Raw genomic sequence first — 14710 nt, 5'->3', positions numbered from 1 at the left:
TTCCTTCGTTTTAATAGGGCGCAACATCCATACAATGATGTTCTAAAAGCTAAAATAATCCATTTATGGTGGATTGACAATCTGCTGCCCACTTTTGGGTTCAGCAAAAAGAAATCTTTTAATATATCTCATCCACAAATAAAACTGAAAAAGACAAAACTACATTAAAATAGCATGAAGAACATTTCAGATTAGAGCATAAAAACCCTTTTACTAAAACGAACAGCACCACCCTGATGAAAGGGGTATTTTCTGTACAGCAGAAAATAACTCCAGTAAGCTTCAGTGAAAACACATTATATTATTATATTGAACAAGAATCATATTCTGGACAAAATCAAACTGCAGATAAGTGATACAACATGTCTGAGATTAAATAAGGTAACCAGTGATTGTATTGTCATAGTTTGGTTACAGTACATTTTTACTCTAAAGAATACTCCTAAGGAGAGTTCCACTCTGATCACTTCCAGTCACTTTCAAAATAGAATTAGCTATTTGTAAACTACAATAACGCTTTCTTCCCGACTATGGTCTTGTACAGCTTGTGAATTCTTGGTATGATTGGGAAGAACATTCTTTAACATCACTGCATGTAGGACTTTCAGGGACGCTTGCGATGTCTCTGTTTCCTCTTTAGGGGGCTAGGAAACGAGGACAACAGAGGCTGAGACTGGGTCGGAGCAGAGGATTCTGGGAAGGGCAGGTCTGACTTGCTAGCGTGCTGCATATAGTGCTCCAGCAGGTTCCCATCCAGCAGGATCTGGCCACAGTTCACACATTCATGTGGTTCATCTCCAGAGTTGTCTTCTGCCATCTCATCCCAAACCTCCACCTCCACATAATGAAAATCCGCCACATTTCCACTGTTACGGTCTTCAACATTTGCCCCCACATCATTGCTGTCCTGACTGTCTTCCACCTGCTTCATATTAATCCTCTCATCTGACACTATTTCATACCTGGCCTGAATCAGGTCAACCAACTCAAGACCCCCATTGATGATGGAGGTGGCCTCCTCTTTTGCTTTTAATGGGGAGAAGACAATTTCAGATTGCACATTACTAGCACATACATGTTCCTGTTTAACCATATGGCTCATTCCTTTGACCATTTTTGAAGGCAACACAATCTCCATCGACTCGCAAGCTGTACCCTCCCTTGCTATAACCTTGGTTTTATGTTTCATTATAATTCTTGCCTGCTCCAGACCACCTGTAGCAGTCTTTTCCTCATCCTGCATCTGCTCTCTCTCTTTTTTCACATTAATCCCAACTTCATCCATCTCCAGCTCAAGTCCTTCCCTACTCCGGGAATCGACGCAGTCCTTGTCCCCACCAGATGCCTTCAGCACACTCCATTCGGTCCTCATGTCTTCTGGTGCCATGCTTGGCTCCATCTGCATGACCTCTTCCAAAGGACCACAGACCACTGATGGGGAAAGCTTTTCTTTCTTGCAAAGAACACTATCCTCGGGAGGAACCACCTTGCTGAGCATGGTGGTACCCAACTGAGCAGAGGATCTTGCTTGGAGAGGGACGATCATAATGAGAGTGGCTACAGGAGGGTGACTTTCATTTAATTTAATTTGCCACACCTTATCTTGGGATGCTGATGATTTATCAGACCTTACAGACCTCTTTTTGGACTGATCCGTATTGTCAGCTGATGGCCCCTGTAAAAAGATAACAGGTCACATAAGAAGAGTGCCCAGAGAAATACAATCAAAGCAGAACCTACTGTTGCACTCAGAAGAGTAACCCAAGGCACGGTGCCACTTACTGAGCCTGAAAGAACACGAACGCAGTGCTTCTGATGGCTCTCGTAGGCCTGCTGGTGGGGGAAGCCTAATCCGCAGTGCTGACAGAGACACGGTCTACTGCCAGCATGACCCCCCATATGAGACATGAGGAGCAGGGATGACCGAAAGCCCTTCCCACACTCGGAACAAGTCAGCACTCTCTGGTGAGCTCCCGCATGCTTCTTCAACTCTTCCGCACTCTCAAAGGCCTGGCCGCACTCCATGCAGCGGGGTCCATCCACCCTGGCACCTAAGTGTCCCCAACAGCCTGTCTCTTCCTTGTGTCTCACAAAGTCCCTTTGGCTGTCGAAGAAAGCCAGACAGGCCATGCACTGAATCCGCTCCGGCACACACACGTGCTTGTGGTAGAGTGATGCCAAGCGAAAGTGGCGCTGGCAGCGGATGCAGGTGTACGGCAGCAATCCCAGGTGCGAGAAGCTGTGGCGAAGCAAAGCAGTCTTCTTGGGGAAGGCTTGACCACACTGAGTGCAAACATAGGAGGGCCTGCGCTCATGTCGCTCCAAATGCCGGAGAAGGGATTTGTGCCGGCGGAACTGGCAGCCACACTGAGGACACTGATGCCACGTGCACTCATTCTGGTGCTGATTTGCGTGATGCTGGCACTCATCCAGACGGCCAAAGATGAGATTACAGATGTCACACTGGTAGATCCTCTTCCTCAGGTGGACGCACTCCATGTGGACCTGCAGGCTTTCCAGCGTGTCAAAGCCAGTGTTGCAGATCCTGCAGCGGATGCCTGCAGCTTGCGCATGCTTTCGGAGATGAGTGCGATAGTTCACGAGGTGGCAGAACCGTTTGCCACACTCAGCACAGCGATAGGGTCGCTCTCCGCTGTGGAGGTGCATGTGTTCTTGAAGACGAAACGCAGAGGGCAGGGTGAGGTTACACACCTTGCAGAAATGCTTGCCCATGCTGTCAGTTGGGATATCTAATGCGAGAGGGAGAGGAACTGATTCAACATCAATGTTCTACTGCCGGGAAATATCACGTATTTCATCTAATATATGGTATCACCTCTGTGGTGTTGCCCAGCCTGGGATAGTCTCCAGGCTCCCCTAAGACCCAGAGCAAGTGTTCAGAAAACAGATGGATGAATGGAAGGACAAACATGGGACACGAAAGAGTTAGGCTCTTTCGTGTCCCATGTTTGTCCTTCCATTCAATAGTGTTTATCCTTCCATTCAATAGTGAATATGCTGTAAAAACAGGAATAAACAAAAGTAGAATTTCCAGCATGAAGCACAAAACACCACACCTGAGACAGCCATCTCCTCTTCCTCATCTTCATCCTCCTCTGAAGTGTCACTGTTATCAGTCTCTGCAGAGTCCATCTCCATTTCAATTGCACCAGCATCCCTCTTAGGCCGCCTTCCTTTTTGCTTTTTATCAGCGTTATGGGGTTTATGTGGACCTTTACTTTTCACAAGGACAGTTTTCAGTTTAGAAACCAATTTAGGGGCCATACTGCTAGATTGACTGGGTTTATATTTATGACCAGTGACATTCTGTGGATCAATGATCTGCAATCTTTCCTGCGGATGAGAATCATGGTCTGTGTTGGAACCGGGATCAGGTAAACTGTCACTGCCCTGCAAAGGCTTTAAAGGGAAGTTATTAGCAGGCAGAGCATTTGTGTAATTGCAGGTAATGGGAGATGGACTGCTATTTGTTAAACTGTTATGTATACAGAAGGAAGAAGGAGAGGAGGTCTGAGAGTTTGGATGAGTTTTAAGAGTGCAGGAGGAATTATCTGAAGCAGTTGCCGATGAAGTTTTATTCCGTGTGTTACCATTTTGGAAGAGATCTGGAAAGCCTAGCTCCGTCAGCTGGATATCAATGGTAAAGCCAGACATGGAGTCTAAAATGAGAGAAAAGGGGAAGGCATTTGCATGATAAACAGGGCTGCAGCCAAGATTTTTTAAATACTGGGGTCAAAATTGTTAGCCCTTCCTAGGTGTACCCAGTAATGAATCGTGGTTATTGGAGTTGCAGAAAAATACTGAGGACTTGACCTCAGCGTCCTCGAGGGTAGGTACGGGCATAATGACAAACGATGACTGAGGAACCACAGAACTCAATGTTGGAAAAACGATCTGAAATTCACTTCAGAGGGAAATTCGGTTAGCCTAAATTAAAAAAAAACTACAACTACTACAACTAAATAATAATAATAATAATAACAACAACGAGAACACGTTTTACACAAAGCCAATATGTGGTGCACAAAAATGACACCAAGCAAGTATATGAAGTAGCCACGCAGACCCACTTACACAATATAAACCGGCAGCGAATTTACCTGTCAAAGCTCCGTCCATTTCAAAGCACAACCTCCGTAACGTTCAAAAGAAAACAAGCAATCATAATCACATAGACACTATAACCCCATTGATACCTAGCTGGCTTCTAAATATAGCAGACAATACACAAATAACTGGTTGATGAATTGATCTTATAGCGTGAATAAAAGCCAATAAAGGTATCACTTTCATTCTTATTTTCAATGTCTTTGTTTTTAATTTCTAACCTATACAGAAACACAGCATTTTGTTATATATCAATAAAACCTTTCGCTTCCCTTTCGGTAACGGATCCCGCATCCGTCTTCCGGTATAAAAACAAGGCACGAGGGAAACATTAATTACCGCCGCTTCATTCACTGCTGCCCCCTACAGTAGGCAGCCGTATGCTGCACCGCCAGTGGAAGCATCAAGTCTATCGGCGACAGGAACTAGATTTTAAATGAACAGTATACTTATAATTTATGTATATAAGAAATTTGCTTTTAATGCAATTTTGAAAAGGAAATAATTCCCAGTACTTTTTAAACCCTTAAAATTATATATATCAGGGTTCCACAATCCATAAAAGGAAGACATTGTGTACCGACAGTGATAGGCATGACGTCCTTTTACGAGACAGCTTTGGGTGTCAACTGAAGATTAGACGTCCATGGGCTGAAGCGTAGTGAGAGGTTTGATGCCTAGGGCGACTGAAGAACCATTTTAAGCATGTTTACTTTGCACTGAGAGGGCATGGTCATTACTGGTACAGAAAATCCATTTGCCCATTCATCCTTCCTGCCTACATCCAACTGCTCGTCCACTGCAACGTCATAGCCAACTTAGAGCATCTAAAAGATGCCCCGTGTGCAAGGCATCGGATGCCCCAATACGGATGCCAGTCATCACAGGGCATACACACACTTTGGGCAATTTCAGCATACCAGTTTAGCTAAGAATGTCTTTTTTTACACTGAAAAGGAAAGCTGGAATACATAGAGGAAACTTTGAGAACACACATACAGCAATTGTAGGATTTCATGCCACAGCCTGGGAATTGAGGCAAGTGCACTACCCATTAAATCAGCCATGCCTGCTGGTAAGGGAGAATCCAGACATTTACTCTGGTGAAGCTATTCATGTGGTCTGCCAAAATCATACAGCTGAATATTATATACACTTGTACAAATATGTTCAACACACCCACAATCCATGCTTAAGAAAGCCGTTCTTACATTCCAACCATTATTCTTTGACAGTAAAAATTAAAACAGAAGAATGACAACTTTCATATCAGACCCTTGGGTCAGTTTAATTACAACTTGTCAGCATAGTGGTTAAGGACCACATTTGCATACAGTCAGCTGTTACAAAGAAAACATTACAGATATTACAGTTCCTCACAGGTTTCTGCTCAAGCCTTTTTTCTCATTTCACAGGGCTATTAAAATATTAAATTACTGATGTGGTTAAAATGAAGGCTTCAAGTGCAGGGATGAGAATTGTACTGAGGGGAACTATGCAGGAAGCACTGCACAGATGGGGGCCTCAAGTAAGAGTGGAGAAAATGTGTCTGAAATAATATAGTTCTCAAATAAAACTCACTTTCAGGGGTATTATGGAAATTCAGGTTAAACATGCAGGAGGTAAAATTTCCCTTGTTGAATGACAAAAAAATATTTTGCAGCCTTTAATCTGACTTGCAGTATGCTTGATAAACGAACAAAATTTACCTACTACCCGCATGTAATAAACCAAACACCAAAACATATCTGCATTCATTATACATTACATAAAAGCTTAAAACCAATATTTTATGTAGCCTCCCTGTAAGAAATTTAAACCTCAATTTAAGTCAACATATTCAAAATAATAAACTGAGATGCCTAGAAGTGCTACTTTAACACTTTAAGTTAAATCCAGAAATTAAATGCTCCATTAATCAGACAACCTGGAAGCTATTTACCCACAAACATTTCTAAAAAGAATACAAAAAACACACAATCATGATAAAAAATAAAAATCACTTAAAATATGAAACACCATTAAACTCCCCCCACAGGCTCTGATGTAGGGGCCTGCCCACTTTTAATGCAGCTAAACATAGGTACATAATCAAGTTTATTTACAGTTCCAACTATATAGTCGTTCCTTCAAAAGGTTACCCTCAAACTTCGCCATCTCTATAAAAAAGCAACCCCCCCCCCCTCCGACAGACACTCTTAAAAATAACTATAGGGTACACTAACCAAACAACTCCTTTTGAGTAGGACGATTACAAATAATAAAAACCTAAGAAAGCTTTCCACTTACTGAATTGTCTTCCAAAAACCCAACATGAGTCTCCCCTTCTAAGACACAAATTTATTAAAATCCATTTCTTGTGGTACATTTTACAAACCCCGTCCACCTCTAAATCAGCCACCCCCCCCCCCCCCCCCTTACAGAAATAGCGGCTCTTCCAGAATTATCTCCTCCCTCCTTCGGCAGCCACACCCTCCTCGGTGTGCGCTTGCCGGTGTGCCTTCAGGTTGCTCTCCCTGCCGAAGCTCTTGCCGCAGGTGGGGCAGGCGTGACGGCCAGCGCAGTGGGCCCGTGCCATGTGTGCCTCCAGCTGCTCTGGCCGCGCGAAACTCTCCTCACATTCCCCACATGGGTAGGCCTTGCGTGGGGGCGGTGGCCGGCTGTGCTTCTCCTTCTTGTGAAGCCGCAGCTGGGCTAGGCCTGGAAAAGAAAGCTTGCAGTCGGGGCAGGGGTGCTGACGGGCCGCTTTCTTGTTGTCGGCCTGGGCTTGGCCCACTTTGGCCTCAGCCCCCTGGACGACCTTGGGAGGCCTCCCACGTCGGGCACCTGTCTTCCCCTTTGCCTCGGCTGCTGGTGCAGTCGCCGCTGGTGCAGCCACCACTGGCGCGGCCACCGCTGCTTCTGCATGATTGCTCACGCTCGACTCATCTCCTTCCTCACCCTCCCCTGCCTTCTTCCTCCGCTTCCCCATCTTCTCCCCATTAGCTGCTTCCTCGGTCTTAGGGGGACGCCCCTTCCTCTTGGCGGGGGCTCTGCCATTGCAGTGCTGGTCCCCGGCGTGATTTTCTTGGTGCTGCAGGAGCTCAGCCTCTGTCTCAAACCCTCGGCCACACTTCCCACACCGGTGGGTCTTGGTAGTGTCGTCACCGTCCTGGTCAGCCTCGGAGCGGGGCGGGTGTTGGGCTAAGCGGTGACTCCGCAGCAGGGCCGGACCCCGGAAAGACTCCCCACAGTCCCGGCATGAAAACTGCCTTTCTGGACAAACTTGCCTTCGATGTGATGTCAGCTAGGAGATTCCACAAAACAGATATTAAATAAAAGAGGAGACTGATTTGGTTAAACTTCATGGTCTAATTACAATTGTTTCATTGTTCATTTTCTGCACTTTGTCTTGTTATAAGAAAAAGTCCTAATATAAAGCCTCCCTCCAGTCAAGCACAAAGCAATACTCACCTCAGAGAAGGTGCGGAAACTCTCTGGACAGTGGGGGCACTTGAAAGGCTTATCCTCCTTGTTGTGAGTCCCCTGGTGCTGCGTCAGCTCCTCAGAGGATGGGAATGTGCGGTCACACACATAGCAGGTGAAAAGTGTGTCACACTGGCGGGGAACAGAGTGAGCAGACAGAATCATTCAGTGAAAGACCACATTCAACAGTAAGCCAAAGGAAAAATTACCACCAGAAAGCCCATGCATTTTCATTTATCAAAGTGTTTTTCCATGCTGCGACTTAAGATGTCTCAGTAGGCGACCCGGACCGTACCCAAGCACGTTTCACCCCCAAAGTCTAGTCCGTTTGACTAGTGTGATTGCTCTGTACCGTGCCAAGGCTCACTTGGAGAGGTGGGCCCAAGTGCAATACGCATAGTAAGGTCGCTAACCATGACCAAGCGCAAAACTCAGACATCAGTGACATGGCCATTTAACGAACATGGCGGCAAAAAGAAAACTTTTGTCTAGGGCAGAGGTGCAGTGTTTGCTGGAAATGTGGGCTGATGAGAGTATCCAGGAACAACTGGATGCAACACACAAAAACTTAATGGTGAGATACGAATAAATAAAAATTGCCGTGTTGCATACAATACCTGATAAATCTGTGTGTGTCATCATGCAAAAAACGATTCCAAGTCACAAAATAAGGACATTAACTATGGCTGCACAATATCAGATGGTGATTTCCTCACAATTATATCCCACATATGCAATAAACACCAGGACTTTAGATAAAAAATTTGTCCGAACGTCAGCGTTTCTGTTACTATACGAACATTTACTTAAACCAACAATTTGGTTAGCAGATTAGTAGTGTTCCTAAAATACTAATACGATGTGAATTGTGACACCCCTAAGTTAGTAATCTGTATAAAATCAGTGTATCCTTATGCGTATTATATTTTGTTAGTGGAGCACATTACATACTGCTGTATTGACAAATCACAGGAGCGATAACCACTGAAGTGGCAGTGAAGAAAGGAACAGCTCAGCAGCCATAAGATCTTTTGAAAGAAGAGACCTCATGCATAAACAAGGTAAAAAAATAATAAAAAAGATGCCTGGTATGGCAGTACAGCTTAAAGTTCCACACATTTATTAAACATAAGGATTTGCCAAATTTATACAGATTACCAATATTTCAGGCACACTACTAATCTGCTTACCAAATTGTGGGCGTAAGTGAATGTCTGTATAGTACCGAAATGCTGGCGTCTGGAGAAATGTCTCGCTTGTTGTCTAAAACCCTGGTGATTATTGAGCATGTGCCATATAATTGTGATCCGATACCGTGCAGCCCTAACATTAACCATAAATTTCATTAAGCTCAGATCCAGGTGACAGCTGCCCTCCCCCTGAGAACCAGTCGCATCCCTCCCACTACCTAAACCGGGTGACCGGGCTAGCTGACCAGCCCCGCCCCTAATCTGACCACTTCCCTAATCTATGCAACCAACGCCGCCCAGCTACCAACCCAAGTGACCTGACCCGTACTGCTCCACCCCTAACTTGGCCGATCAGCCACTGACCCAATTACCAGTCCACCTCACCCTTGACCCAGTGACCTGTACCTGCTGAAGCTGCTGCTTGTACTCCTCGCGGTGGCTCTTCTTCATGTGCCGCTCCTTGGCTTTAGAGTTGCAGAAGGTAATAAAACACTGAAAACACTGCAGGTTCTCATGCTGGTCTGCAACAGACAAGGCGGGGAGACACTGGGTCACACAAGCCAACACACAAGCAGCCAGTCAAGAAAAGGCCAAAGTGTCTGCAGGTTATCCACATATTTAACTACTAGTAAATGCTATTTTTGGTTTAAAATGTCGCTCTTCAGTAGGGGTGTAAAAATGCATTGTGATGCATATATTAAAATGCTTAATTAAATGCATCGATCTGCAACATCTAATTCTCTTATCGATTTTTAGGGGCAAAATCCTCGTTAAAAATACTTTTATTCTAGGTCGGTTATTCTCAGATGATGTGCAATGTACCATTTCCGCCACGCAATTTTTTTAAATGTAGGATGGCAGGAAGAGGCTCATTAATATTCATAGAAGCAGCCCTTGATTTTCTTTATGATATGACACTTATGGGAAACTTGCTCGTTTTGTAGCGGAAAAAATTAAATAAAATCAGTCTTTTTTGCTAGCTACTCTAGCAAGACTGAAGTAAGCTAACTAGTTAACATATATCAGTATTGGCCAACTTTCATTAAAAATCAAGATATCCACATTGGTCTGATGTACCAATCTTGGCCAATACTGCCAGCCAATATTTAAACAATATCAATATTCAAAGTTAGCAGCACCAGATCTAAAGGACGACTACTAAAATAATAGAACTTACTGCATCATAGTAGTAGAGGGATTTCGTCAGCTCATTAACACTTAAGTGGCCTCAAAGTACTGGCCCGTTATGTTTATAATTCACCATTAAATCTGGTCTTGAGACGATCTTTAGTTTTTCATAAACTAAAACACAATGCAACATCATTCCATTAATCTGCACCGGCGACCCTCCACCACGCTTGGAAAGTGGCTTAGAGGTTAGCCGTTTATCCGTATCAGCGACAGTAGACCAAAATATATTATTGGGTTAAATTTCCACATCACTGCACCACTATTTAGCCAAGATGAAAGCAGCCAATCATTATGTGCTTTTTTTCTTGTATAATTCAGTAGCTGACCTTTTTGACAACTGACACTGGCATTTTCTCCCAGTGTGTGTGTGTGTATATATATATTTCATATATATATATATATACACACACACACACACACACACACACACACACAATAACAATAAAAACGTATGTCCTATGATCACTCCATTACAATGTAATTAAGTTCCCATGGTCATGTGCAAGGTTTTCCCAGTGAAGTTAAAGGTGAATTTAGGTTATCAAAATGATCAGTTAATAGAATCGAATCATGGTAGAAATTACACATTTCTGATGCATAAGTAAATCTATGCAATCAAATTTATTATTTAATCAAATTACCTTGTATGTAGGCCTGGGCAGTATCTATTTTTTCATACCTTCTAGACATTTCATCTCAGTATATGACAGTATAACAAAAAAAAAAAAAAACCACATAAGTCAGCGACAAATGAGTCACAACCCAAATTTGGGTATAGTTGAAAATATAAACATTTTAAAACCGGCACGGTCCTATGCTGATCCACGATCAGATTTCCCAACCCCAATCCACAGATTAACCTATATAAAAACGGGTCTTAGCTCAAAACCAATACACACTCAACCAATCCAAGAAGCCAAAAGACAGATGTTTCATTTAATATTCAGTGGGACATCCAGTCAGATTTGTGCAATAAACATTGATTGGCATAAACTGCAGAGTGCATTGCAAGCTTGATCAATTTAAACTTATATTTGATATAGGGTTGCAACAGAGTTGACATAGTAAAAATTGGGTTGCGGTGCAAAAAAGATTCGAGAACCACTGACATAGGGTGTTGTAAAATCTCGAGAGAGTGAGCTTAAAAGAGCTCATCAGTGTGAAAGTTGAATGCTAGGGAAATGAGGAGACAATTCCTTGAGAAAGAGTGAAAAAGATCACCCTTCATTTGCTGACACCAATATAACTGCTTGATCTGTGGCTGCATGTGCACTAGGTTTCATATATGCCCGGCATGCTCCAGCTGTTTCAGACCAGAGTAACGTGACATGAGCCAGTTTTGTTGGACAAACCCCTTTCTGGGGGAAACCAAATGGTAAAACCGACAGCAACACTCCTGATCTCCTTCTTTTGCCCTCAACAAAAAAAAAACAAGCACTTTTAAAAACTAAAAATAATTAATCCATAATTTTCTGTTTTTAAAAACTGCCCCCAGATTAAAATGCAAATGGTAATCACCACCATGTGCCAACCTGATTAAATAAAATGCATACTACTGCTGTCCCAAAGGGATTTGTATGTGAATAGAATACTATATGTATGTGAGAGAAAGCAGGATACAGTCTTAACTATTTAGGCTTTTATTTGGGTCTTAAAAGCCTTTGTATATGTATGCATTAGTTTATAGATAAAGTGAAAAGTTACGATCATTACGATCGTTCAAATGAACTAGTAGGTATCGTAACAGTGTTACATAGTAGTATGTAGTTACAGGTACACGTTAAATAAAGTTATGAATGTAAATAGTGTGATCAACATCACTGTTTGTATGAATATATGTAGGAGATGGAAATTAAACGAAAAAAGTAAAATTATGGCTTAATGTAACTGTACATTGGCTTCCCCCCTCGAAATTTCAGGAATATTTTTGCCCCTTGGATCACAGTTTTTAGAGACATTGAGATTTCTTGGGTATTTTTGCCACAATGACAGGAGGTGATTGCTCTCATAAAACATGGGAGGAACTCTAATTATAAACTAAAAATATCACAATGCAAAGTGCACTGAAAAAACTTTGAAATTTTGCCACGTGACTGTCAGAAATTATTCTGACCAATATGCACTGAAAGTAAAACCCATATAAAACCATAAAATCAATAATTTTCCATAATTTAATGCACAGACAGGTATAAAAAAATGTTACTTATTTATGCCATTCAAATGACTAATAACATGAAATTAGACAAGGGAGAAGTACTTCTAGGTACTCAAAGATCAAACTATGTATTTGTCTACTCTCATTGTGCAGTCCCTGAGCCTCAGCCAGAACACAGCAAGACAGCTTGTCATCTTTAAAGCAGAGATAACCCACATTTTACTAAGTTAAAATTGACAAACTTCACCTCTTTATTTCCTACACAATGTTCTGATTACATACCGTGCACTGACTGCACTGTTCACTTGCCAGTACTATAAGCTGGTATCTATGCACTATATGTAACCTCACTGCTGTATGTAAAAGTATTTCCCACATAGATCAATAAAGCATATTTTATAGCAAGAATTAAAATTTATTGGGTACTATAAGCTGAAAATATGTCACATAAGTATATATCATGCAATAGCCCTCCTGCAATAAAACCACCACTAACTAAAATCAACATCTTTTGGAGGAGGAGGAAGTATGGGGGGGAAAATCATTCATGTGTCAAAAAATGTGTACACACACCAGACGCTCAAAGAAAACAGTTCTCTTACAGGAGAAATTAATATAAGTTTATAACTGCATGAAGGATGAGAACAGGGTTTACTTTCATAGACATTAACAAAACTACTTTGGCTGCAGAACTCAGCAGAATTTACCAAAGGCATGCACGTTCACTCACATGGCTGGGCGGCTGGGGTGGCGGCAGGTTCCTGGAGGATAAGCGTGGTTGTGTAGGGCTGTGCCTGTTCATTTGATGCCATCTCCCCAGGTCTCTCAGTGGTCGCTTCACCCACCACAACCTCCTCTATTTTAATCATATCCGGGTCCATGTTCAGCAAAGGATGAATTAAACTCAGAGACAACTTCTAATGGGGTAAAAGGTAATAAACAAAAGCTGTACGAAAACATCAAGGGAATGAACCCAAACTTTCCATCTTTACCAATACAAATGTACTGATTACGACCCTACCAGCCATCTATAACTTTCTTGCACTTACCGTAAACGTATTAAATAGTACATTAATATTTTTAGTGCTGCTAATGAGTCGCTGTGTTTTCCCCCCACAAACGGCATCTTCTCCTAAACGTTTCCACTATCATATGACATCTGCATTTCAGCTATTCGGCGAGGAGACAAATAATAACTTAACCCACCCAATATTATCTCACCATTCTACATTTTACTAGCATACATGAGAAATAAATTATTCTGGAAAGGAGTCCTTGTGTCTGGGTGCTAAGCCTGTTCAAAAACCTACCTTATATATAAAGTTATTTTTCCGATCAAATCCACTATTTACCAGGAGTTCCTGTAATCATATGGTAGATATTATTGCCTAAAAGACTCGGTTGGCAGAGGACGCATCGGTGAATTGCACAGGGTGGGAGTGTGGTTATAGTTAGCACTAGCAAGCTAACTGCAAGAAAGACCCACACCGCCCGCACACCAGGACGACTCGATGTTTCCGCAGGCCCCGACTGCGGCTAGGCCTCTTCCAGCGGAGACCCGAGACGGTTCAGGTCCTATACACATATACTTTGCCAACAATGTCGCTTCTTCGCCGGCATTGCCCGTACGTATTCCGTACACGGTTGTGAGTCCTTCAAACCGCGCGCCGACGGTTACGCTTAGCTAGCTAATGTCAACCAACTAGCTCCTTGTCAAGTTCCAAGTGAAACTTCAAGGCAGGGTGATTCAGAAAACGGGAAGTCGGCTGGGGTCTATTGGGAACAGCCGTCTACTGCGTTTTAAATCATACACACTCGCTGATGAATATCATACCCCATACCATGAGTTTCACACCTAAGTATGACTTAAAAACTTAACAAAGATAGGGTAAAACTAGGCTCACGGGCGCCACTTACCTCACACAGAAAACACGGCGCGCTGAAGTCAGCCTGCTAATCTGGCCCCTGAACCCCGTCACATGACCAGGGTAAATTCTTCGGCGGCAGCGCGAGCATTAACCCGAGCTGCATCGTTTGTAAACCGAAAGCCTATACCAATGAATAACATTGCTAACCCTAATGATTTAATCTGTCACATGATCAGAGATAATTCCTAGGCGACAAAGTGAACACAAACCAGCCAGTACACTTTTTTTTAAAACAAAAAACAGCAAGTTCCGATGAGTAACACCGCTAACTTAGTGATATGACCCCTGTCACATGACTAGGGTAAACTCCTGGCCGTCAGTTTATCAACCAGCTGATTGCTATAAACCAAAAGTCTAAATCAATGTAGGACGCTGCAGTATTGTACAGCTAGTAATCTGCAGTGATGGTGTTACAGTTCATGGTATTGTACTTGTCTTCAGGGCCCTGTTTAAAATAGCTTAACTGGAATCTATATCTATAAACTGGTAAAATCACAAGCTATTTCATGCAAGTAATACTGTGGAAAGAACAGAAACTTGTGCATGTGGGTCGACAGGATGCAAAAATCATCACCAAAAGCACAACAGGGGTCAAAGCAGTAGTGAGTACATGGGTGTAACTCACTAGATGACCTATCTGTCTGTCTTTGGAG

At 42.8% G+C, this 14710-nt stretch overlaps 2 protein-coding genes across 8 annotated transcripts in view; both read right to left on the bottom strand.

The window, feature by feature from the left end:
* wu:fe05a04 (zinc finger protein 28) overlaps positions 1-4472 on the bottom strand; it is a 5993-nt gene extending 1521 nt beyond the window's left edge. The window contains exons 1-5 of one of the 4 annotated variants that reach the window (XM_049024264.1): positions 4122-4472; positions 3612-3680; positions 3078-3354; positions 1783-2750; positions 1-1675 (exon numbers count right to left, since the gene is read on the bottom strand). The exon at positions 1-1675 is cut by the window's left edge and continues 1521 nt beyond it. In XM_049024264.1, coding sequence (XP_048880221.1) covers positions 605-1675; positions 1783-2750; positions 3078-3354; positions 3612-3614 — 2319 coding nt within the window. In that variant the 5' untranslated portion in view covers positions 3615-3680; positions 4122-4472 and the 3' untranslated portion in view covers positions 1-604. Of the gene's footprint in view, positions 1676-1782; positions 2751-3077 lie in introns of all 4 variants that reach the window. The other 3 variants (XM_049024263.1, XM_049024262.1, XM_049024261.1) reach the window with 3 other exon arrangements.
* A 918-nt stretch (positions 4473-5390) lies between these two features.
* znf576.2 (zinc finger protein 576, tandem duplicate 2) lies at positions 5391-14327 on the bottom strand. Of its 4 annotated transcripts, none has more exons than XM_049024330.1 (5): positions 14047-14327; positions 12860-13046; positions 9189-9304; positions 7582-7725; positions 5391-7414 (listed from the first exon to the last, which is right to left on the bottom strand). In XM_049024330.1, the coding sequence occupies exons 2-5, from the start codon at positions 13008-13010 to the stop codon at positions 6572-6574; spliced, it is 1254 nt and encodes a 417-aa protein (XP_048880287.1). In that variant the 5' UTR covers positions 13011-13046; positions 14047-14327; the 3' UTR covers positions 5391-6571. The 4 variants fall into 4 exon arrangements, with proteins under 4 accessions (XP_048880287.1, XP_048880289.1, XP_048880288.1 ...); XM_049024332.1 differs by having other exon boundaries at positions 12860-12985; XM_049024331.1 differs by lacking the exon at positions 14047-14327 and adding an exon at positions 13440-14040.
* Between the last annotated feature and the right edge of the window lie 383 nt (positions 14328-14710).

Source organism: Brienomyrus brachyistius, chromosome 9, assembly GCF_023856365.1.
Source record: "Brienomyrus brachyistius isolate T26 chromosome 9, BBRACH_0.4, whole genome shotgun sequence".
NCBI classification, from domain to species: Eukaryota; Metazoa; Chordata; class Actinopteri; order Osteoglossiformes; family Mormyridae; genus Brienomyrus; species Brienomyrus brachyistius.
The sequence above is the reverse complement of the archived record's forward strand: the minus strand, read 5'-3'. Positions and strand labels throughout refer to the sequence as shown.